The 25323-nt window shown below is 43.3% G+C and overlaps 1 protein-coding gene across 2 annotated transcripts in view; it reads right to left on the bottom strand.

The window, feature by feature from the left end:
- LOC140484764 (protein transport protein Sec24C-like) overlaps window positions 1-25323 on the bottom strand; it is a 75147-nt gene that overhangs the window by 38309 nt on the left and 11515 nt on the right. For both annotated transcript variants that reach the window (XM_072583581.1, XM_072583582.1), the window contains exons 2-5: window positions 18847-19049; window positions 10753-10885; window positions 9170-9339; window positions 3417-3860 (exon numbers count right to left, since the gene is read on the bottom strand). In XM_072583581.1, the coding sequence (XP_072439682.1) occupies window positions 3417-3860; window positions 9170-9339; window positions 10753-10885; window positions 18847-19012 (913 nt within the window). In that variant the 5' untranslated portion in view covers window positions 19013-19049. The remainder of the gene's footprint in view (window positions 1-3416; window positions 3861-9169; window positions 9340-10752; window positions 10886-18846; window positions 19050-25323) is intronic.

Here is a 25323-nt window from a genome sequence, read left to right as displayed (position 1 = left end):
CTATACAGAGCATGATTTTTGCTTTATACATTAATGGGCCATGGGTGTCACTGGCTGGACCAGCAGTAATTGCCTATCCCCACTGCCCTGTAGAAGGTGCTGAAATGCCTTCTAAACCGCTGTAGCTTGTGCCCTGCCAATAGACACAGCAACATTGAAGCAACATCAATGTACTTTAAAGTCAGGTTGGTGGGTATTTGAAAGAAGTTGCGAGTACTGGTATTCCAATGTGTTGTCTCTCTTTGTCCTTCTAGACAGTAGTGTCAAAGGAACAGTCTATCTTGTAGATCGTGTGCACTGCCGCAACTGAGCATCAGTGGTAGATAGAGTAGATGTGGTGTCAATTAAGCGGGCTGCTTTTTCCTGGATGGTGTTAAGCTCCGAGTGTTGTTGGAGTTGCACTCATCCAGGCAAGGGTAAGTATTCCATCACAATCTTAACTTGGGCCTTACTGATGGTGGACAAGGTTTGTGGTATGAGGCAGGGTGTAACTTGTCAGAGAATTCCTAATCTCTGACTTGCTCCTGTAGCCACATGTACTTGTGATTAGTCCAGTTCAGCGTCTGACCAATGGCAACTGCTAGGGTGTTGACAGTGGGGCATCTGAAGCAGGTATTGCCATTCAAGGTCAAGGATGGCAGCTAGATTCCCAAGCTTGGATATTGTCCAGGCCTTACTGTATTCGGACATTAACTGCTTCAGTATCTGAGTGATTGCAAATGGTGCAGAACATTGCCCAGTCAACATCAAGTTTCCTCACTCTGACCTTGTGGAGGAAGGAGGGTCAGTGATGAAGCAGTTCAAGCTGTTAGGGTCTAGAACACTACCCTGAAGAACTTGTGCAGAAATCTGATCTGATCTCCAGCAACCACAACCATCTTTCTTAGCGTGAGGTATGACTGCAGGGCTCCTAATTGCAGCACTCTGTCAAATGCAGCCTTGATGTCAAGGGCAAAAACTCTTAGCTCATGTCTGGAATTTAGTTATTTTGTCCGCATTTGCACAAAGGCTATAATGAGGTCAGATGCTCAGTGGTCTTGGCAGAACCCAAACTGAGCATCAGTGAGATTGTATTTTCATTCATTCACAGGATGTGGCTGTCACTGGTTAGGCCAGCATTTATTGCCCATCCCTAACTGCCCAAATCAAATACATTGCTATTGGTCTGGAGTTACTTCCTTCCCGAAAAGATGTCAGTGAACCAGATGAGATTTTCCTCACAATCGGCAATAGTTTCAAGGTCATCATTAGCCCCTTATTTCAGATTATTATTGAATTCAACTACTACCATCCGCCATTGTAGGATGCAAACCCAGGTTCCCAAAACATGATCTGGGCTCTGCATTAATAATAACACTAGGCCATTGCGGAGCAAATAATGTTTGATAGCACTGTTGATGACATCTTCCATCACTTCACTGAGGATCGAGAGCAGATCCATAATTGTGTGTACAGGACATATGTGGGCTATTTTATACATTGTTAGGTAGATATCAGTGTTGCAGCTGTATTGGGAAAGCTTGACTAGGAGTGCAGCAAGTTCTGAACCATAATGTTAAGGACCATAGCCTTCCATTTCTTGATATCATGTGGAGTGAATTGAATTGGCTGAAAACTGACATTTATGACGTTAGGGTTCTCTACAGGACTTGTTACTTCTGGCTGATGACTATTATGAATGCTTCACCCTTATCTTTTGAACTGTTGTGGAGGCCCCCATCATTGAGAAGATACTTGTGGAACCTCCTACTTTAGTGCATTATTCAATTGTCGACCATTATTCATAACTAAATGTTGCAAGACTGCAGAGCTTAGATCTGATCTGAATTATTGGTTATGCAATCACCTAGCCTTGTACTTACACTGTTCAGCACACAAGTCGCCCTATTTGTAGCTTTGATTAGAGTGGTGCTGGAAAAGCATAGCAGGTCAGGCAGCATCCGAGGAGCAGAAAAATTGATGTTTTGGGAAAAAGCCCTTCATTAGGAATATTCCACACTAATACACCAATCTAATCTGACTCTAATCTCAAGTACTCCATCTGCAGTACCCACTTCCATCTATTTGTAGCTTTATCAGGTTGACACCTCATTTTCAGGTATGCCTCACACTGGTCCTGGCATTTCCAGTGCACTCTTCACTGAGGCAGGGCTGATTGCCTGGCTTGATGGTAATGGTACAGCATGGGATATACTGCGCTGAGGTTGCAGGTTGTGTTTGAGTACAATTCTGCTGATGGCCACAGAGTCTCTTAGAGGCCCAGTCTTGAGATGTTTGACGTGTTCACAAATTTATTACATTTTTTTTTAAGGTGATTCAGCCCAACAATATAACAGATGGTGCTCTCAAACTGAAGACAAGATTTTGTCTTCACAAGCACAGCAGGTCAGGCAGCATCTAAGCAGCAGGAAAATCGACGGTTCGGGCCAGAGCACCATGCGAAGGTCATTCCTACCAACAATGTCATGAACACATCTGTGGCATGCAAACTATTGAGAATGAGAGTCAGTATGTTTTTCCCTCACTGATTCCCACACCACCCGCCTCAGAACCAGTCTACCAGCTTTGCACTTGAGGACTCAACTAGTTCAGGGACTTGACAGGGCCTGCAGTCAATGCTGAGAACTCCCAGGACAACACCCTTCTTTATCACCACATCTGTCAGCTTGTTCTGCCGGTGGGACAGGACATTGGGATGGTTATGGTAGTGTCTGAGACATCAGTGTCTGAGACATCAGTGTCTTAGTCGATGCCAGGTTATCCACCTGGTCTCATTCTTTTTCCTTTCCGAGATGACAATGGCTTGCTTGGCTGTTTCAGAGTCAACTACAATGCTGTGCGTCTGGAGTCACAGGTATTCTAGACCAGGTAAGGACACCATTTTCTCTCACAAAAGGAGGCTAGTGACATCAATATTGGTTGCACAGTCACCATGATAATTTCTCATGAAGTCACACAGATTGCCATGTGGGTAAAACAAAAGGCTGCATTGGGATAGAGGAATCCGATTGCTCATTTCTAGCATGATGAAAAGCATGTTGAAAATCATCGTGTTTTCCTGGCAGCTTCAAATTATTCTGACATGCAGCTGAAGATAACTACCAGAATTTTTAAGGAAATCATGACTTATTTTCACAGCATTCTGCTCCCATTTTTCTGAAATTATCTAATCAAATGTTACAAAACCGTTTAACCCCCTACCTTTCCCTGTTAAATGCATAGCTTAGCTAATTGAGTGTTGAATGGAAAATCAAACTTAAATTTGTTCTTTCTTTGCAAAGCCATTGATAAGATTCATTTAAATTCTACAGGCTCAAATAAGCAGAGTCCAACTTTATAACTTTGCACAAAATACTAGACAGGTTATCCCCAATGCTTCAATCACTGCTCCCGATATTAAGCATATATAAACTTACCATTCTGTTGAGGTCCAAGTCCCTGACTGGGTTGACTTGGATGTGCTTGAAAGCCCTGAGCTGGTGGGCCAGTCACTACCCCTGGCATACCAGACTGAAGACCTACAGGTCTGTGGTTCAGTTGAGGTGGGTAATGTCCTGTCGGAGGCTGGGATGGGGGAAGGCCTGCCTGAGGCTGTCCAGACAGTGGTGGTCCATGCATTACTGGGGGTCTTGGCACCCCAGATGGAGGAAGGAGAGTTGAGCCAGTCAAACCTGTAGATGTGGGAGGCGAGGTGAAGGTTGACACTGGGACTGGTTGCCCAGGAAAGGGATGTTGGGGAGGGTTACCACCCTGAGGTACACTCGAGGGAATATTTTGTAGCGGAGTAGGATATTGCGTATACGAAGCTGGACCAGTGAGCGGAAAACTTGCTGTTGTTTGATGATGAGATGTCGGTGGCCCTGTGAAAAGATATTACTGTCAATGGTAATCCCAAGAAGGAGTTCTCAAATGAGACAGGTAATAAGACAACTGGAAATTGTTCCATCATTCTGTATTTCACAGTTTCTATCTTTAGGTGAATACACATTGCTCGCATTAACCAAGAAACAGGAATGGATGTATTTTGAGCAGAATTTGAAGCCTGATACTGTAGCAGAAATAGCTCAATGTACCAATAATGAGGGGAGTACTGTTTTAAAATTGACGGTCACCCTTTTAGGGTGACTTCAAGAGATGAGGTTTTTTTTCCACAAGATGGCTATACAACTTTGGAATTCTGCCTCAAGGTGCTTAGATCAGGTCACTGAATACTTTTCAAAGCAGCAGTGGATAGATTGTTGTTTGTCGGGGGAAATTGGGTTATTGAGATGGGTGGAAATCTGGAATTTCAAACAGACAGTCATGACCATATTGAATGGGGGAACAGGCTTGAGGGGATTATTCACACTGTGGAGCTTGCTCCGCCATTTAAATCCAATTGCAGCTGATTGAACACTTCTGTACCTTTTACGCAAGCTCTGCCTTAAATACATACTAGGCTTTCATAGCCCTCCAGGGTAGAGAATGCCAAAGTTCCTCAATGTGTAAGATAACTGCATTTCTCATCTCATCAGAAGTAGTATCCCACTTACTTTTAAAATTGTGTCCCTGGATCTAGATTCCCCCACCAGGGGGATATTTTTTCTTCATCTACCCTGTCTATCCCGACTTGATATATTTCAATGAGATCACTTCTCTTTTTCCGAACTCCAGAAAATACAGACTCAGTTTGCCCAATCTCTCTACATTGAGCAGTCCATCCTTCTGATCACAAATCTGGTGAACATTTATTACACTCCCTCTATGGCAAACTCTTCCCTGAGATAAAGAGACCAAAACCATTCCTGTACTCACATTCTCTTGCAATAAACAGTAACATTCATTAGCCTTCCTAATAGCTTGCTGCACCTTCATGTTAGGCTTCAGTGACTTATTAACAAGGTTACCCAGGACCCTTTGCACATGTATGCTTCCCAACCTCTCACCATTTAAGAAACACTCTGCACACTTGATACTCTGACACAAAAGGGTATAGCCTCACATTTTTCAACATTATGTTCATGTCATATTCTTGCCCACATTTCCCTCAACAGATCTAAGATGTACAAGTGGGCGGCATGGTGGCACTGTGGTTAGCATTGCTGCCTCACGGCACCAGAGACCCGGGTTCAATTCCCGCCTTAGGCAACTGTCCGTGTGGAATTTGCACATTCTCCCCGTGTCTGCGTGGGTTTCCTCCGGGTACTCCTGTTTCCTCCCACAGTCCAAAAATGTGCAGTTTAGGTGAATTGGCCATGCTAAATTGCCCATAGTGTTAGGTGAGGGGGTAAACGTTGGGGAACGGGTCTGGGTGGATTGCTCTTTGGAGGATCGGTGTGGACATGTTGGGCCGAAAGGCCTGTTCCCACACTGTAATTAATCTAATCGAAGTCTGTAATTTCCTGCTTTCTCCCTTGCTCTGTTCTTGAACTGTGGGGTGACATTTGTTATCTTCTAATCAGCAGGAAGCATTCCAGTATCTACAGAATTTTCGAAGACAATCTCCAGTGCAGTAATGGTTAGTCAAACACCAATTATTGAATTACAAGGAGATACCACAAGCTAGAGTTCTTTATCTGGAATTTAGAAAGTTTGGGGAGGACCTCACCTAACTTCAACATATTAAGGGGAAACAGATGGATTGCAACCAAACTATTTCGACTGGTTAGGAGTTCATGTGAGAGGGCAGTGCCTAAAAATTAAGAATCCAACATTTCAAAAGAGAAATGTAGAACCATTTAAACACATGAAGCTTGCAAATTTGAAACACTGGCATAAACCACCATTGAAGCGAGATAATATTTTTATTAACTTGTGTGATGTGGACATCGCAAGTTGGCCAGTATTTTTACTAGGTAAAAACAATGACTGCAGATGTTGGAAACCAGATTCTGGATTAGTGGTGCTGGAAGAGCACAGCAGTTCAGGCAGCATCCAAGTAGCTTTGAAATCGACGTTTCGGGCAAAAGCCCTTCATCAGTAATAAAGGCAGTGAGCCTGAAGCGTGGAGAGATAAGCTAGAGGAGGGTGGGGGTGGGGAGAAAGTAGCATAGAGTACAATGGGTGAGTGGGGGAGGAGATGAAGGTGATAGGTCAAGGAGGAGAGGTTGGAGTGGATAGGTGGAAAAGAAGATAGGCAGGTAGGACAAGTCCGGACAAGTCATGGGGACAATTACTGAGCTGGAAGTTTAGAACTAGGGTGAGGTGGGGGAAGGGGAAATGAGGAAACTGTTGAAGTCCACATTGATGCCCTGAGGTTGAAGTGTTCCGAGGCGGAAGATGAGGCCTTCTTCCTCCAGGCGTCTGGTGGTGAGGGAGCGGCGGTGAAGGAGGCCCAGGACCTCCATGTCCTCGGCAGAGTGGGAGGGGGAGTTGAAATGTCGGGCCACGGGGCGATGTGGTTGACCTGGAGATGTTCCCTAAAGCGCTCTGCTAGGAGGCACCCAGTCTCCCCAATGTAGAGGAGACCGCAACGGGAGCAACAGATACAATAAATGATATTAGTGGATGTGCAAGTAAAACTTTGATGGATGTGGAAGGCTCCTTTAGGGCCTGGGATAGAGGTGAGGGAGATGGTGTGGGCGCAGGTTTTACAGTTCCTGTGGTGGCAGGGAAAAATGCCAGGATTGGAGGGTGGGTTGTTTGGGGGCGTGGACCTGACCAGGTAGTCGCGGAGAGAACGGTATTTGCGGAAGGCGGAAAGGGGTGGGGAGGGAAATATATCCCTGGTGGTGGGGTCTGTTTGGAGGTGACGGAAATGTCGGCGGATGATTTGGTTTATGCGAAGGTTTGTAGGGTGGAAAGTGAGCACAGGGGCGTTCTGTCCTTGTTACGGTTGGAGGGGTGGGGTCTGAGGGCGGAGATGCGGGATGTGGACGAGATGCGTTGGAGGGCATCTTTAACCACGTGGGAAGGGAAATTGCTGTCTCTAAAGGAGGAGGCCATCTGGTGTGTTCTGTGGTGGAACTGGTCCTCCTGGGAGCAGATCCGGCGGAGGCGGAGGAATTGGGAATATGGGATGGCATTTTTGCAAGAGGTAGGGTGGGAAGAGGTGTAATCCAGGTAGCTGTGGGTGTCGGTGGGTTTGTAAAAAAATGTCAGTGTCAAGTCGGTCTTCATTAATGGAGATGGAGGGGTCCAGGAAGGGGAGGGAGGTGTCAGAGACGGTCCAGGTAAATTTAAGGTCAGGGTGGAATGTGTTGGTGAAGTTGATGAATTGCTCAACCTCCTCGTGGGAGCACGAAGTGGCGCCAATGCAGTCATCGATGTAGCGGAGGAAGAGGTGGGGAGTGGTGCCGGTGTAATTACGGAAGATCAACTGTTCTACATAGCCAACAAAGAGACAGGCATAGCTGGGGCCCATACGTGTGCCCATGGCTACCCCTTTGATCTGGAGGAAGTGGGAGGATTCAAAGGAGAAATTGTTAAGGGTGAGGACCAGTTCGGCCAAACGAACGAGTATGTCGGTGGAAGGGTACTGTTGGGGACGTCTGGAGAGGAAAAAACGGAGGGCTTGGAGGCCCTGGTCATGGCGAATGGAGGTGTAGAGGGATTGGATATCCATGGTGAAGATGAGGTGTTGGGGGCCAGGGAAACGGAAGTCTTGGAGGATGTGGAGGGCGTGGGTGGTGTCTCGAACATATGTGGGGAGTTCCTGGACTAGGGGGGATAGGACAGTGTCGAGGTAGGTAGAGATGAGTTCAGTGGGGCAGGAGCATGCTGAGACAATGGGTCGGCCAGGGTGGTCAGGCTTGTGGATCTTGGGAAGGAGGTAGAACCGGGCAGTGCGGGGTTCCTGGACTATGAGGTTGGAAGCTGTGGGTGGGAGATCTCCTGAGGTGATGCGGTTCTGTATAGTCTGGGGGATGATGATTTGGTGATGGGGGGTGGGAGTGTCAGTTCCCAGTTGCCCTTAAGATGGTGGTGAGTTGCCTTCTTGAACCACTGCAGTCCACATGCTGTAGGTTGACACACAAGGTCATTAGGGAGAGAATTCCAGGATTTTGAGAAAGCAACAGTGAAGGAATGGTGATATATTTCCAAGTCAGGATGTGAGTGACCTGGAGAGGAACTTCCAGGTGGTGTTCCCATGTATCTACTGTTCTTGCCCTTCTAGATTTAAGTGGTCATGGGTTTTGAAGGAGTTGTCTAAGGGTCTTTGGTGAATTTCTGCAGTGCATCTTGCAGAAGGCACACACTGCTGCTACAGAGCTTCAGTGGTGGAGAGAGTGCATGCTTCTCAATATGGTACCAAATAGTGGGCTGCTTTGTCCTGGATGATGTGAAGTTTGTTGAGTGTTGTTGGAGCTGTGCCCATCCAGACAAGTGGGGAGAATTCCATCACACTCCTGGCTTGAGCCTTGTAGATGGAGTAAATTCCGTATTTTGAAAGAGAGATTGATAGATTATTGTTAAAAGGTATAAAGAAAAGGCTGATTCATGGAATTATCTAGAATGAAGATCATTAGTGATCTAACTGAACTACAGAACAGTTTGGCCACGAATTCTCTCTAGATTCAACGAAGATAAGAAATTGAAGGCAAAGTTCAGATTTTTGGTGAACATCAGAAGGAACAACTTGGGAGAGGTAAAAGAAACCATAACAGGTGAAAAAAAACTTACATAAAGGTCAAAATTTTAAGAAATCCCACTATTATGGGGAGTAAAATCTCAATGAAGGTGCTGGTATAAGGCTTTGAGCTGACATATAATGAAAGAAGGCTTTCAAGTGGTGATGGCAAACTCATATACAAGCTTATGTGATGATGGTTTTTGGAATATAGGTTTTTCAGATAAATCAAACATGAAAGAATTTGGTCTATGAAGACAAATTCAACTGTACGCAATCCGATCAGTTTAACATTAGGGCGGCACGGTGGCACAGTGGTTAGCACTGCTGCCTCACAGCGCTAGAGACCTGGAGTTTAATGCAGACAAGCCTCAGGCGACTGACTGTGTGGAGTTTGCACATTCTCCCCGTGTCTGCATGGGTTTCCTCCGGGTGCTCCGGTTTCCTCCCACAGTCCAAAGATGCGCAGGTCAGGTGAATTGGCCATGCTAAATTGTCCGTAGTGTTAGGTAAGGGGTAAATGTAGGGGAATGGGTGGGTTGCACTTTGGCGGGGCGGTGTGGACTTGTTGGGCTGAAGGGCCTGTTTCCACACTGTAAGTAATCTAATCTAATCACTTACCGTAACTCTGACTGGCAGGTGGTGGTGGCGGTGGTGCATTAGTTGTAGAACCACTGATCTGCATTGCTGCCATTTGATTTGGTAACTGTTGTGTATTATTGGGCAGGGGTGCATATTGTTGATATGGCATCGGATGACTACCAGGCATGTATGGTTGAGAGACTGGAAATCTGTAAAAGAAGTTGAATCATTAGATTCCTGTGTTCACAAGTAATTCCAGTACAGTAGTGTAAAGTTACCGACTGGCTTTGCAATTAGTGGTCAGCAACACAGCCAAGCCAACAACATTTTGAGCAATTTCTCTGAACTCAGGTACTCAAAACTACTCCTTACACCATCTTCTGTGTCTCTGTAAGGTTGCCCATTTTCAAATCCTGGCTGATGTAAAGGTGTCTTATAAAGCAAGGGTGACCCCAAGCAAAACTAAGACAATTAATGTTGAGAGGTATGAAACAATTTCCTTCGACCCAAACTATATTTCCCTGATTGGGAGATGCCGGTGTTGGACTGGGGTGTACAAAGTTAAAAATCTCACAACACCAGGTTATCGTCCAACAGGTTTAATTGGAAGCACACCAGCTTTTGGAGCACTGCTCTTTCCTCAGGTGGTTGTCACCTGATGAAGGAGCGTCGCTCCGAAAGCTAGTGTGCTTCCAATTAAACCTGTTGGACTATAACCTGGTGTGGTGAGATTTTTAACTTTGTACATTTCCCTGAGTATTTAAAGTTCATAATACTACGGGCAGGAACTCAGCGACAAGAAATTTCTAAGATGAGTTAAATTATTTGTTTTTTTCCCCCCCTCTCACAATTCTGCTGTGTTTGAAATGATGATCTCAGTAGGAAAACTTACTTGCTGAACATTTTTCCAGTTTTTTTGAACATGCTGGAATCATATTAATGTAGGATGTCACATCAGTTTAAGTGCCCAGCGTCAGCTCTAACACTACAGCAGTTTCTCATCAGCATTCAATACTTAAACAGAAATTTTCCATACAATAGCTGGAAATTAGTTTTTAAATATAAAATACAACATTTGGAAGAGGTACTGGCCTTGTAAAGGGAATGGTACAAAAGGGATAAATGTTAATAGTCAGTACTTTGCATTAAGACTACTGGAGAATTCACAACATTGACTGGTTGGACTGAATCACTTGCTTCACTCGAGTTTTTTCATAAAATTCTACAATTAACATTCCCAATTTAAAAATCCTTGTGCATAGTTAAATCCTCACTGTTCATTTCCTACAGGTTCTGCTCTCCTCACCCGCAATCGAGTAATGGACTGAAAGTACATTCACATCATTAACAGAATCTGAAAGTTTTCCACATCATCACGGTGCAAGTTTTAAACAAAGTAACATTTACACTGAACCTAAACACAACTTTATGAAACCTTATTTGTTGTGTACAGTGGGTATCTTAAAGTCAGCTGTTGTGTGTAGAATGCATGGTTTGATAAGCTTGAAACTCTGAGTGCTCAGAGAATATCAAAGCTCAAGTCCAGCTCTGTGGAAATGAAGTGCAATGACATGGTCTCTATATTTTGGTCCATTTGCTTTTGACATGTGTCATATACAAACCGTTGTAACTGGTCAGACATTGCAGGACCATTCTGAACATCCCCCTGGCCATACTGGTTGTAGGCTGTTGACTGTGCAGCTGTTGAGGGAGGTAATGAGGTTGGGGGTGCACCTGATGCTGTCCTTAATGGACCTACAAAATATAAGACAGACATGAGCATTTTAACTCTCCATACAATAAGGAACTCTATCATCCGTGAAGAGCACTTGCTTATTCATGATTTTTTTTTGCTGTTAGCAAAATACAAATTCAACATCTTTTATTAAGTAAAACTAGAAGATTCTAAGAAACAATTCTCAACTGAGATCAATCATATGTAAAATAGATAGAAAAGACTGAAATCATTATGCAGATTGTTGCCCATTCAGTACAACACGATATACAAATCTGGTCATGCTATAAGCCAATTTCCAAAATGTGGAAGAATTAGAAGTTCACAAAGATTTTAATCTTTTTTGATTTTACAAAAGCTCAAAATTATTCATAGCTCCCTCAACTGCTCAGAGGGAATACCACCATACGGACCAAGTTGATCCTGTCTATAAATGATTTGGTTGAGGAAGTTGTACCTCTGACTGAGCAACAGTGAGGGCATATGAGGCAGCAAATGAAGTGGTTGAGGTAGGAAGATGGGAACAAGAGTAGGCTATTCAGCCCGCTGAACCTATCCTGCTTTCTAGGTCTTGGCTGACCATTATCTTAATGCTATTTTCCCATGCTATTTCCATTTCCCTTCAAGTTATTAGTCTCCAGAAACTAAGCTTTTGACTGCTACACAGCAATTTACAGATAAGAGTTTTAGGTGGGCACAGAATTGGACTAGTTGAGGGGAGGCATCAGCATCATAGTGAATTTGACTTGGAGGTGGCATACAGTCAACTTGGATCATCAATAAATTGATGCTCAGGTTTTATGTTAGATAGAAAGAACGACAACTGACGTATTGCTGATGGTTTTACAGCATCATGGAAATTGAAAACCAATTAAGTTCACAAATTTCATTCTTTAAACTTACACTGTACAAAGGGTTGAAGAATCTAAAGCTGACAATGCAGTATGAAAAATTAATGATGCCATAGAAACATTGAAAAACTTTACTCAGCTCCTGTTGAAATATTAAACGTGAAATGCCCAGCACCAGTAAACTTAACTAAAAGAAAACTGAAACTTGAGAAACTTGTTGTTCTCTCCAATGAGGATAATTCTTAAACTGACAAACTTTTTACCAACTGAGGCAATTTTAATTACAGAAATTGTACAGAAGCTCTAATTATCAAAAATTAGTCTTTCCATCAGAACTTAACTGACAAAACAAAAGCAATTGCTCAGGGTCCAGAACTGCAGATCAAAACAGGGGAGAGGCAGAAAATAAAATACAAAGGGCTGCAGAAACTCAGCAAATCTGGCAGCATCAGTGGAGAGAGAAACAGAGTCAATCCTATTGCACTCCAGCAATGCAGATGCTTCATTATGCAGTGGAGAGGGTAAGGAATAAATTGGGCAAAGTGAGTATTGCAGATGCTGGAGATCAGAGTCAAGATTAGAGTGATGTTGGAAAAGCACAGCAGGTCAGGCAGCATCCAAGGAGCAGGAAAATCACATTTTGGGCAACAGTTCTTCATCAGGAATCTGACCTACTCTGCTTTTCCAGCAGCACTCTAATCTTAACTATGGAGTAAATTGGATGAATCAAAGTTTGGGAGCAACTGTTCCAGAGAAAGGGCACAACAGACATGTGGAAACTGTTTAAGGAGCAGTTGCTGCAAATGATGCATAAATTTGTTCCTCTGAGACAGGTCAGAAGGGATAAGATTAAGGAGCCTTGGATGATGAGAACCGAGGAGTCTCTCATCGAAAGGAGGAAGGTAGGTTACCTAAGGTGGAGGATGCAAGGGTCTCGCAGCGCTTTAGAGGATTACAGGCTTGCTAGAAAGGAGCTCAAATGGACAGAGGAGAGCCGAGAGGGGGGCACAAGAAAGGCTTAGCAGGAAGGATGTGAGAGAACCCAAAGGCATTTTACTCATAGGGGAGGAATAAGAGAATGATCAGGGAGAATGTAGGGCCAGTCAGGGGTAGCATAAGGAATTTGTGCGTGGAGTCTGAGCAGATAGGGGAAGTCCTAAATGAGTCTTTTGCTTCGGTTTTCACTAAGCAAAGAGACCTTGTTGTGAATGAGAACGTCGAGGAGCAGGGACATAGCCCTGAACAGATCAAGATTGAAGAAGTTGATGTGCTGGGAATTTTGGCTAACAACAAGATTGATAAGTCCCCAGAGTCAGACCAAATGTATCCTAGATTGCTCCAGGAAGCGAGAAAGGAGGTTGCTAAGCCGCTGGTGAAGATCTTTGTTTCCTCACTCTCCACGGAAGTCGTACCAGAGGATTGGAGGGAGGCAAATCTAGGTCCTCTTTTCAAGAAGGGTAATAGGGAAATCCCTGGCAATTACAGACCAGTCAGTCTTACCTCTGGGGTCAGCAAAGTTTTGGAAAGAATTCTGAGGGATAGGATTTATGACTATTTAGAAAAGCATAGTGTGATTAAAGGCAATCAACATGGATTTGTGAGGGGCAGGTCAAGCCTCACAAATCTTATCGAGTTCTTTGAACATAGAACATTACAGCGCAGTGCAGGCCCTTCGGCCCTCGATGTTGCGCCGACCTGTCATACCATTCTGAAGCCCATCTAATCTACACTATTCCATGTACGTCCATATGCTTGTCCAATCACGAATTAAATGTACTTAAAGTTGGTGAATCTACTACCGTTGCAGGCAAAGCATTCCATACCCTTACTACTCTGAGTAAAGAGACTACTTCTGACATCTGTCCTATTTCTATCACCCCTCAATTTAAAGCTATGCTCCCTCGTGCTCGCTGTCACCATTCTTGGAAAAAGGCTCTCCCTGTCCACCCTATCTAACCCTCTGATTATCTTATATGTCTCAATTAAGTCACCTCTCAACCTTCTTCTCTCCAACGAAAATAGCCTCAAGTCCCTCATCCTTTCCTCGTAAGACCTTCCCTCCATACCAGGCAACATCCTAGTAAATCTCCTCCGCACCCTTTCCAAAGCTTTCACATCCTTTTCATAATGCGGTGACCAGAACTGTACACAATACTCCAAGTGCGGCCACACCAGTTTTGTACAGCTGTAGCATAACCTCATGGTTCCGGAACTCGATCCTCTAATAGTAAAAGCTAAAACACTGTATGCCTTCTTAACAACCCTGTCAACCTGGGTGGGAACTTTCGAGGATCTGTGTACTGGATACCGAGATCTCTCTGCTCATCTACACTATCAAGAATCATACCATTAGCTCAGTACTTTGCATTCCGATTACTCTGACCAAAGTGAATCACCTTACACTTAGATTTGATTAGATTAGATTAGATTACTTACAGTGTGGAAACAGGCCCTTCGGCCCAACAAGTCCACACTGCCCCGCCGAAGCGCAACCCACCCATACCCCCACATTTACCCCTTACCTAACACTACGGGCAATTTAGCATGGCCAATTCACCTGACCTGCACATCTTTGGACTGTGGGAGGAAACCGGAGCACCCGGAGGAAACCCACGCAGACACGGGGAGAATGTGCAAACTCCACACAGTCAGTCGCCTGAGGCTTGTCTGCATTAAACTCCATTTGCCACCTCTCAACCCAGCTCTGCAGCTTATCTATTTCTCTCTGTAACCTACATCATTCGTCACTACCCACAACTCCACTGACCTTAGTGTCATCTAACCCACCCTTCTAAGCCCTCATCCAGGTCGAGAGAGGAGGTGACAAGTCAGGTCGACGAAGGTTGGGCAGTGGATGTGGTGTATGTGGACTTCAACAAGGCATTTGAAAAGGTTCCCCATGGTAGGCTCATTCACAAAGTCAGGAAGTATGGCATACAGGGAGATTTGGCTATCTGGATTCACAATTGGTTGGCTGACAGAAGGCAGAGAGTGGTTGTAAATGGAAAGTATGCTGCCTGGAGGTCAGTGGTGAGTGGTGTTCCACAGGTCTCTGCTCTTTGTAGTTTTATAAATGCCTTGAATGAGGAGGTTGAGGGGTGGGTTAACAAATTTGCCGATGACACAAAGGTTGGAGGTGTCATCGATAGTATAGAGGGCTACTGCAGGCTGCAGCACGACATAGACAAGATGCAGAGCTGGGCTGAGAAATGGCAGATGGAGTTCAACCTGGATAAATGCAAAGTGATGCATTTTGGAAGGTTGAACTCAAATATAGGATTAAAGACAGGATTCTTGGCAGTGTGGAGGAACAGAGTGATTTTGGTGTTCAAGCGCATAGATCCCTCAAAGTTGCTACCCAAGTGGATACGGTTGTTAAGAAAGCATATGGCGTTTTGGCTTTAATTAACGGGGGATCGAGCTTAAGAGCTGCGAGGTTTAGCTGCAGCTCTACAAAACCCTGATGAGACCACACTTGGAATATTGCGTATAATCTGTTATAGCAAAGATCTGGAGGCTTTGGAGAGGATGCAAAGAAGGTTTACCAGGATGCTGCCTGGACTGGAGGACTTGCCTTACAAAGAGATGTTGACTAAGCTTGAACTTTTCTCTCTTGAGAAGAGGAGGAAGAGAGGCGACCTGATCAAGGTATACAAGGTATTGAGAGGCACGGATAGAGTAGAAAGCCAGCGACTGTTCCCCAGGGCAAGACTGACTGCTACGAGGAGTCATATATTTAGAGTGTTAGGAGGAAGGTATAGAGGAGACGTCAGAGGTAGGTTCTTTACGCAGAGTTGTGAATGTATGGAATGTGTTACCAGTGGTGGTGGTGGAAGCAGAGTCATTGGGGACATCTAAGCAACTGCTGGACATGTACATGGACAACAGTGAGTTGAGGGGTGCGTAGGTTAGGTCATTTTATTTTAGGTTTGGAATAATCCTCAGCACAACATCATGGGCTGTAGGGCCTGTTCTGTACTGTACTTTTCTATGTTTTAAAGGTGCAGCTATAATAGATAACTGTTGTGTACAAGTAGTGTTTGGTCTTAAATAAGACAATATGTAAAGAACATTTGTTGGAAAACAAAAAAAGGTGGGAATAGAAAAAGACACGTGAAATTAGGGAGGCAGGCAAAAAGACAGTTGCCAACACAAGTTTTTGGAAGCATATATATCAGAGAACAGTCAAAACAATGGACGTACAGGTTAGGTGGATTGGCCACGCTGAAATTGTCCATAACATCTAAGTGATGTGCAGGCTAGGTAGATTAGCCATGGTAAGTGCCAGGTTACAGGGATAGGGTAGGAAGCTGGGTCTGAACGGGATGCTCCTTGAAGGATTGGATAGTTATCGACTGAGAGATGGAATCACTCCAGTGTTACTGAAGGAGTTTGGAGGAGGCAACAAATACATGCAAAAGAAAGCTTGGAAGGTCTTAGGGAATGGGAAGTGTGCCACCAAACTGCGAACTAAAACATAAGCACACAACTAGAGTAAAACAGAAAGGAATGTAGGAAGCAATTATAAACTAATGCATAAATCTGCAGAGGTCAAAAGATGAGCAGACTGATTTGATGATTCACTAGGTTTAACCCTGATAACAATTAATGTTAAGTTAACATTGTTTTTGAACATACTGTATGTAGATCACAACCACAAATCAGGTCCAACACATCACTTAATGAGATCCACCAGTATGTGCACAGGGAATGTAACAAATCTCCCGAAGTTATTACAAACAACACTTATTCCAAAATGCCAACTTTCATACTTCTTTCTGCAATTAGTGGAAGCAGTGACAGTGCAGTAACATCATTGGATTAATAATCCATTACACCAGGTTCATGCACTAGGAACACAGATTCAATCTCACTATGACAATACTCCTGCTAACTGTTGCTTTTCTGCTCAGACTTCACAGTCCATGTGTAGCAGCAACATTTGGAAATGGAAGTCAATGCTGCGATTGGTGTCAGCAGTTGTGGGTGCCCACACCTTCCCCCTCACCTGTGCCCAAGGCCCCAAAGATATTTTCACATCCGACAGAAATTTTCCTGCACATCCAAACACCTCATCTACTGTGTCCGTTGTTCTCGATGTGGTGTCGTCTACATTGAGGAGATAGGATACCAACTCACAGCATGTTTCAGAGAACATCTCTGGGACACACACACCAAATAACCCCACCACTTCAACTCCCCCTCCCACTACACCAAGGACATGCAAGTCCTGGGCCTCCTCCACTGCCAAATCCAAGCCACCTGACGACTGGAGGAAGAATGCCTCATCTTCTGCCTTCAACCACATGAGGCATCAACATGGACTTCACTCGTTTCCAGAGCTCCCCCACCCCCATCCCAACCCTCCAACTCTGCACACCCTCTTGCCTGGCCCTACCTATCCACCTTCCTTCCCACCTTTCCACTCCACCCTCTCCACTGACCAATCACAGTCACCACCCACCTGCATCCACCTATCGTCTTCCCAGCTACCTTCCCCCACTCTCACCCTTCTATTTATCTCTCAATCCCCTCCCTCCCCACACATTCCTGATGAAAGGCTTATGCCGGAAACGTCAGCTCCTTAGATGCTGCCTAACTTGCTGTGCTTTTCCAGCAAATTCTTTTCGACCATAATTATAACCACACTCTTTATTACACTGCATCTATACAAATTTTGTCGACCTTTATTCACCTCAAAACCTTCAGTGACAGAGGAATTATCAGGAACATTTAGCACTGGATTAAATGTAACTACATACCCAATTCTATGCTTCCACATTTGAAGTGGACCAGAGAAAGCGATTAGAAGACCTAAGCAGCTACATCTCCAGTCTGGAAGATCTACTATCCTGAGTACAGTGATGAAACAAGTGTGAGTCTCTCGAGACCAGAGTTCCTTCAATCCATTATTCCTCTTTGTAATAATCGTATGACATCTTCCCCTTACATTCTTCCAAAATTCATTTGTTGTTCTGAGAAAGATATCGAGTCATTTCCAAATGCTGTGTTATTTTGGTTGATTCAAACTTTGGTTTCTGCTTCATATTGCGTTGTTCACTTGCTGTTGTGTCAACCTTCTGGAAAGGTTTACCACCCTCAATAAAATAAAATATTTATTTTTAAACTAAACCCAAACTACCTGATCTGAAAGCACAGTGTGAAACACTCATGAGCCTACAGTATGTGCCTTGTAAAAAATATATTGGTCACTGTGGACTGGGTTACTTACGCCATCAACGGGGTTCATAATTGCTAGTTCACAGGAAGCATGATGTTATCTTGAAAAAGAAAGACTTGTGTTTTGGGCAGCATGCATCCACAAACTTGTTTTTTTAACCAGAGCAGATGTGATGGGCCAATGGACCATGTTCTATGCTGCAGAACTGTAAGGCCATGTCTTTTTAAGCAGAGATTTTGTTTAGCAAGCACTAATTGAAAAATAAAATGATCTACACCCATCATTCCTAAACCCAAAGACAGGGCCGTACGGTGACTCAGTGGTCAGCACTGCTGCCTCACAGTACTAGGGTCCTGGAGTTGATTCCAACCTTGGGCAGCTGTCCATATGGAGCGTGCACATTCTCTTAGTGTCTGCATAGATTTTATCCTGGTGTTGTGGTTTCCTCCCACAGTCCAATGATACACAGATTGGGTGGATTGGCCGTGTTAAGTTGCCTCTTGTCCAGGGGTATGTGGACTAGGTGGGTTGGCTATTGGAAATGTGGGTCTTGGTGGGGTGCTGTTTGAAGGGTTGATGTGGACTCGATGGGCCAAATGACCTGCTTCCACACTGTAGGGATTCTATGGAATTTCTAATTAAATCTGACTGTAATACAAGTATGATCAGCTTACACTGAAAAGAAATTTTTAAATGAAAGACTAATTTGTTTTGATGGAAGCATTAACGTACATCACTTTTCCACATCACCTCATACTTCTTTTTTTACATCAATTTCCCAGAAACGTGGAGAGAGACAGCAAGACCGAAAGAGATATAGGGAGACAAAAAGATACAGAGTTGTGCATGTCAAGGGGAAATTGAACACTGTACATGAGAAAATAGCAGAGCGAACCAAGATGTTTGGAACAATTCTACTTCATACCTCCCAGTTGATTATAATACCAACCTTGTAGAACAGCAGTTGGTTGGTAACCTTGAACAGGTCCATTATATGGTCCATATTGAGAGGTTGGAACACCCGCCGTATGCTGACTGTTGTATCCGAACTGTTGGTACCCTTGGTAACCAGATTGGGGCTGCCCATAAGATGCCATGTGACCCTGTTGATTCATCCTTATTTAACCAGGTTCATCCCCAAAATGGTTTCACCTGAAATTAGAACAATGATAATATTTGTAATCAGAACATAAAATTTTCAAGTCAAACTTTGGTGGCTTCCATTCCAATGGTTTCTTACATTCTAATGTCAGGAGGAGTTGAACAGAAGCACTTTAAAATCTCCTGGTGAGAAGCGTTCAGGGGATGATAAGCTATACACCATTAGTGACAGGCCTTGCGCAGTGAAGACAAATCTCAAAAGCAGTCCCTTTGGAATTCAATTGAACTGCTCAAATAACGTGCAAAGAAGCAAGTTTATTTCTTTACCCAGTCAGTTCTAACTTCGTTCCAACTTAATTTCCTACTTCGTTCTCAACTGTTAAAAGACCATTCCTTTGCATCCCTGGAACATTGTTAGGCTATCACTACCTCGACTACCTGACCATCAAAACCACAGAATGAGCCTTCCCCAATCCGATGAACTCTACTACCAAGAATCTGCTCATTGACATTCCTATCTCAAACCTTCACAAGTTACAAATGATTTGCAATAACAATCCTCCATCTTCTCCCTCTCACTGTGGACTCCCACTTTTCTCGTCCTCTGCAAACTCCATACATCAAACTTCCACTTGCAAATCAGTCATCTTATTCCATCACTATGTTGACTTCAAACTTTATGCCTCAAAGGCAACATTCAGACTTATAATAATGAGCAATCCTTGTTCTTTTGTTGATCACCTGTGCGGATATTCAACCCGAGTCCTCTGTTTTGCCACTTTACTCCCAGCATTAAGAGATATTAATTCTTAACACTATTGGCTTGGGTTAGAACACAAGAACTAGGAGCAGGAGGCCATCTGGCCCTTTGAGCCTGCTCCGCCATTCAATCAGATCATGGCTGACCTTCTCAGAATCTCAGCTCCACTTATCCGCCATATCCCATTATCCCTTAATTCCTTTATTTTTCAAAAAATTATCTACCTTAGCTTTAAAAGTGATTAATAAAGCAGCATCAAATACTTCAGTGGAATTAGATTTACAACACTCTGGGTGAAGAGGTTCCTTCTCAATGGAGTCCTAAATCTGCTCTCCCTAATTTTGAGGCTATGCCCTCTTGTCGTTGTTTCACATGCCAGTGGAACCAGCCTCTCTACATTTATCTTATCTATTCCTTTCATAATTTTATACATTTCTATAAAATCCTCCCCATTCTCCTGAATTCCCATGAATATAATCCCAATTTACTCAGTCTCTCCTCAAAAGGCCAACCCCCTGAACTCCGAAATTAACCTAATGAACCACTTCCGCACCCCCTCTAGTGCTAGTACATCCTTTCTCAAGTAAGGAGACCAAAACTACATGCAGTACTCCAGGTGTGGCTTCACCAGCGCCCTTTACAACTGCAACATAACCTCCGTGCTTTTAAACTCAATCCCTTTAGCAATTAAGGGCAAAATTCCATTTGCCTTCCTAATTACTTGTACCTGTAGGCCAACCCTCTGTGACTCATGCACAAGGACACCAAGGCTCTCTCTGCATAGCAGCATACTGCAACTTTTTACCATTCTAGTAATAATCCTTTTTACTGTTACTCCTACGAAATGGATGACTTCACATTTATTAACATTGTATCCCATCTGCCTGACATTTCCCCACTCAAAGTATCTATATTAGATTAGATTCCTTACAGTGTGGAAACAGGCCGTTCGGCCCAACAAGTCCACACCGACCCTCCAAAGAATAAGCCACCGAGACCCATTCCCCTACATTTATCCTTAACTAATGTACTTCACACTATAGGCAATTTACATGCTGCCTCACAGCGCCAGAGACCTGGGTTCAATTCCCGCCTCAGGCGACTCTGTGCAGAGTTTGCACATTCTCCCTGTGTCTGCGTGGGTTTCCTCTGGTTGTTCTGGTTTCCTCCCACAGTCCAAAGATGTGCAGGTCAGGTGAGTTGGCCATGCTAAATTGCCCGTAGCATTAGGTGAAGGGGTAAATGTAGGGGTATAGATGGGTTGCGCTTCGGCAGGTCGGTGTGGACTTGTTGGGCCGAACGGCCTGTTTCCACACTAAGTAATCTAATCTAATCTAAAAAAACATGTCAAAGAAGAGCCGATAAGCAGTCCCCATTGTCATGCTTAATAATCTGGATAAAGGAACAGAGGGCACTCTGGCTAAGTGTGCAGATGATACAAAGACAGGTGGAGGGGCAGGTGGTACTGAGGAGGCAGGCAAGCTGCAGAAAGATTCAGACAGAGGATCGGCAAAGAAGTGGCAGATGAAATAAGCATGTGGGAAAGTGAGAGGGCATGCACTTTTGGTTGGAAGAATACAGGCATGGACTATTTTCTAAATGGGGAGAAAATTCAGAAATCTGGAGTACAAAAGGACTTGGGAGCCCTTGTCCAGGATTCTCTTCAGGTAAACTTACAGGCTGATTCAGTAATTAGGAAGGCAAATACAATGTGGTCATTCATTTCAAGACAACTAGAATATAAAAGCAGGGATGTACTTCTGAGGCTTTATAAGGTTTCTGGTCAGACCATATTTAGAGTATTATGAGCAATTTTGGGTCCCACATCTCAGTAAGGATGTATTGGCCTGGGAGTGGGTCCAGGGAAGGTTCACAAGAATGGTCCCAGAAATGAAAGGCTTACAGAAGAATGTTCAAGGACTTGAACTATACTCAATGGAGTTTAGAAGGATGCAGGGGGAATCAGATTGAAACTTACAGAATACTTCATCGCCTGAACAGGTTGAAGTTTTGAAGATGTTTCCATTGGCAGGAGAGATGAGGATCTGAGGGCATAGCCTTAGAGTAAAAGGGAGACCCTGTATAATGGAGATAACAAGAAACTTCTTCAGCCAGAGAGTGGTGAATCAGTGGAATTCATTGCTACAGAGGGCTGTCGATGCCAGGTCACTGAGTACATTTAAGACAGAGATAGATATGTTCTTGATTGCCATGGGATCAAATATTAAGGGGAAAAAGTGGGAAAATGGAGTTGAAAAACCTATCAGCCATGGTCGAATGGCAGAGTAGAATCAAATGGGCAGATTGATATAATTTCTGGTTTTATGGCCTTAATACTTATCCCTCAACCAACATCGTTCAAAAGATTATTCATCCATTGGTTTTACTGGGAACTTGCTGTGTACAAATTGGCTGCTATGCTTCCTATATGAAACAACCACTACACATCCTAATTGATTGTAATACACTTTCAGGCATCCTGTGACTGTGAAAGGTGTCATATAAAATACATGATGTGGAGGTGCCAGTGTGGACTGGGGTGGACAAAGTTAAAAATCTCACAACACTGGGTTATAGTGCAACAGGTTTATTTACAAATATTAGCTTTCACAACACTGAAGGAACAGCAGAGTTAAATGTAGAGTAAGTGAAGAAAAGGACAACAGGTTCTCATGTTCTCAACATCACTGATCCAAAGACACAATTTGGATTACATCCACCCTCAAATGTACAAGCCAGTTATAATACCTCACTAACAAAAATACTTGCCATGTAGAACTTTTTTTTTAAAGAAAGGAACAAATCTACTCCTACAAAGCATCATTCTCCAGCTAACGCAGCAAATAAATTTTTGAGCCTGTGCTCAGTGTGAGAACCCAACCATTAACTGTCTCAGGGAACAAGTATGTGGTCTATAAACCTGTTACTCCATCTTCAATGCGGTTTACATCAATATTGTTAGTGCACCGTTAAAACAAAATAGCCTCCCAACCAAACATTTCAGCTTGTTATAGCACCACAAATATGAAACAAATATACCAGTTCACTGCACAACAAGAGTCCATTATAATACATACTAGCATCACGGAACTTGGCAATGTAATAACCGGCCCACAGTAATGAAGGTCACTCTTAATTACCCTCTGAATAATTAGGGATTGGGAACATTGCCAACCCAGCCAGCAACATCCACATCCTGTGAATCAATTTTTAAAAATTGAACAGCTCAACACAAATACCCTTGAAATTGTTCACACTATTCCACTCTTCACATTGCTGTTTATGATTTTTGTAAAAGAACAAGCGATGCAGCCCAACTTTGTAAAATGTCAAAACAAAGTTTTTTTCAAATGTTTCACTGGACAGCACAATGGCTACCAAAATATTTGGAAATGGATTCAGGAGATGGAAACGGATTCAGGAGATGGAAACGGAATGAGACGGTCAATCACAAACTGAGGACTTTGGCTGCCCTGTATTCAAGCAGAAGCAGTGCTCAGAACCTGAGTCAATCTCCTACATTATACCCCAAGGCTGATGTGAAATTGATTTGCACCAATATAAAAACAGCAATGGTACTCAGCTGTTCACTTAACCACAGCACAGATGATCACAAAGTGTTTCCAATATCCTGATTGTTTTCATCAAAAAACATTTATCATTAACTTGGGAGCTGTTTAAATGCTCTGCTCAGGGCAGATGTAATGGGTTAATTGACCTCTTTCTGTGGTTTTTAAGTCTTGTAAGCAAAACATGCATTTCACAAGTGAAAAGTCAATTTATGCCAAAGTGCTGCTTAATATCTGATTCTACCGATTAATTTGAAGATGAAAACTATATCCATGACTCAATGTGAACACCATAAATTTCAACAGTGACCCAAATCAGGTACTGCTGCACAATAACATGACCACTCAGAACATGAAGTGATCAAAATCAATCTTGCAGGATGTTCAAGATAAAATAATTTGTCAACTTTCCAGGTTGAAATTCATAAGCAGCACAGATAAAAAGAAAACTTTATCAATCATGTTCAGATTGCACAAGCAACCTTAAACTTTTGGAATTACTGCAAGTATATAGCAAAGCAAAACTGAACAGTCACCTCTACAGAAACCTATAGCATAATTAAGGTGATGAAAGGTTTGCGATCAGTTGATTGGTGAATTGCAAGATTCAAAATAACCCTTGTCCTGTGGAGCAGTAAAAGGAGAAAGAACTTGATAACATTATCTAAGGCAGCAGATTTAGTCATCATTTTGAGGATGTCAAAATTTAAGTTAATTGTTTCATATTTTCCGAGTTAGACTGATTTTACTAGACTTGCTGCCCAAAAATTGAAACCAGTAACAAATCTCCATCTAAGCTACAAAGATTGCTGCAGGGAGTTACTTGAATATTCAATCTATGGATCCTGACAAAGCTCACAAACCATCACTGGCCTTTTGTAATAATTCAGTGATACAGCCTTAGACACAAAAGCTCAAAACATTAAATTTGTGAAAACTGAAATTACATGTTCTTTTTATTAAACAAGGTGTTTTATGACCGAAACCACTTTTTGCAGACATGGAGCCTAGATAAGGTTCAGAGTTTGATCCCTGATTGAATAACATTCAAAAATACTGTAACAAGAACAAACTCCTAGCTTTTTGCACATTTTTATTTTAGAAAACATTCAATATTAACAATAAATCATGAAGCCAATCTACAAAAGTACTCCAGACAATGTAATGATTGTGGCTAGAGGCCAGACTTTAACTTCATGTGCTTTCCAACAACTGTGCAATATTTCCCCATATCCTGTCAGTACCACCTCTGAGTCGCAGAAGGTGCAACAGTTGCCCATTTAAGTCTTCCCTCCTCACTATCCACAGCTCTGGAAACACCTTCCAGGTGAAGCAGTGATTTACAGAACAACCTCGATTATCCAAACGAGACAGGCAGGGAGTATCTTGTTCGGATAACTGACCAAGGTTGCCATGGCGGCAGCAAGAGCAGGATCACGGTTCCCGAGGCGGCCTTGTTCCTGCTCAATGCCAGCCCAGGCTGCCTGCTCTCGCTGTGCTTTTATTTAAATTTAATTAAAAAAAATTTTTACGGGGCCTTGATCTTGTTTGGATAATCTGAAATTTGGATAATTGATGTTCAGATAACCGAGGTTGTTCTGTACTTGCACTTTACTGAATCTTGTCTATCGGATTTGCTGCTCACAATGTACTGCTGTACACATTGTGGATATGAAACAAAGAATAGACAACTGCTTTGGGGAACACTTTTGTTCTGTCTGCAAAAAAATGATAGAGCTTCCAGTTGCCTGCTTATTCAACACACTGTGTTCCTTGGCCAACATATATGACCCAGGCCTGCTGCAATGCTCCAGTGAGGCTCAGTGCAAGCTAAAAGATTAGCATCTCATTTTCTGCTTGGGGACACTACAGCCTTCAGGACTTAATGAAGAGTTCAATAACTTTAGAACCTGCTGATACCTTTTACCCACCCCCACACACCAGGCCCTGTCATGGCATGGGCTGCTTTCAGCACAGCTGATCCTGCTCTTGCTGC

The sequence above is a fragment of the Chiloscyllium punctatum genome, chromosome 13, assembly GCF_047496795.1.
Source record: "Chiloscyllium punctatum isolate Juve2018m chromosome 13, sChiPun1.3, whole genome shotgun sequence".
Taxonomy (NCBI): Eukaryota; Metazoa; Chordata; class Chondrichthyes; order Orectolobiformes; family Hemiscylliidae; genus Chiloscyllium; species Chiloscyllium punctatum.
Note: the sequence above shows the minus strand (reverse complement) of the source record. Positions and strands in the feature narration are given on the sequence as shown.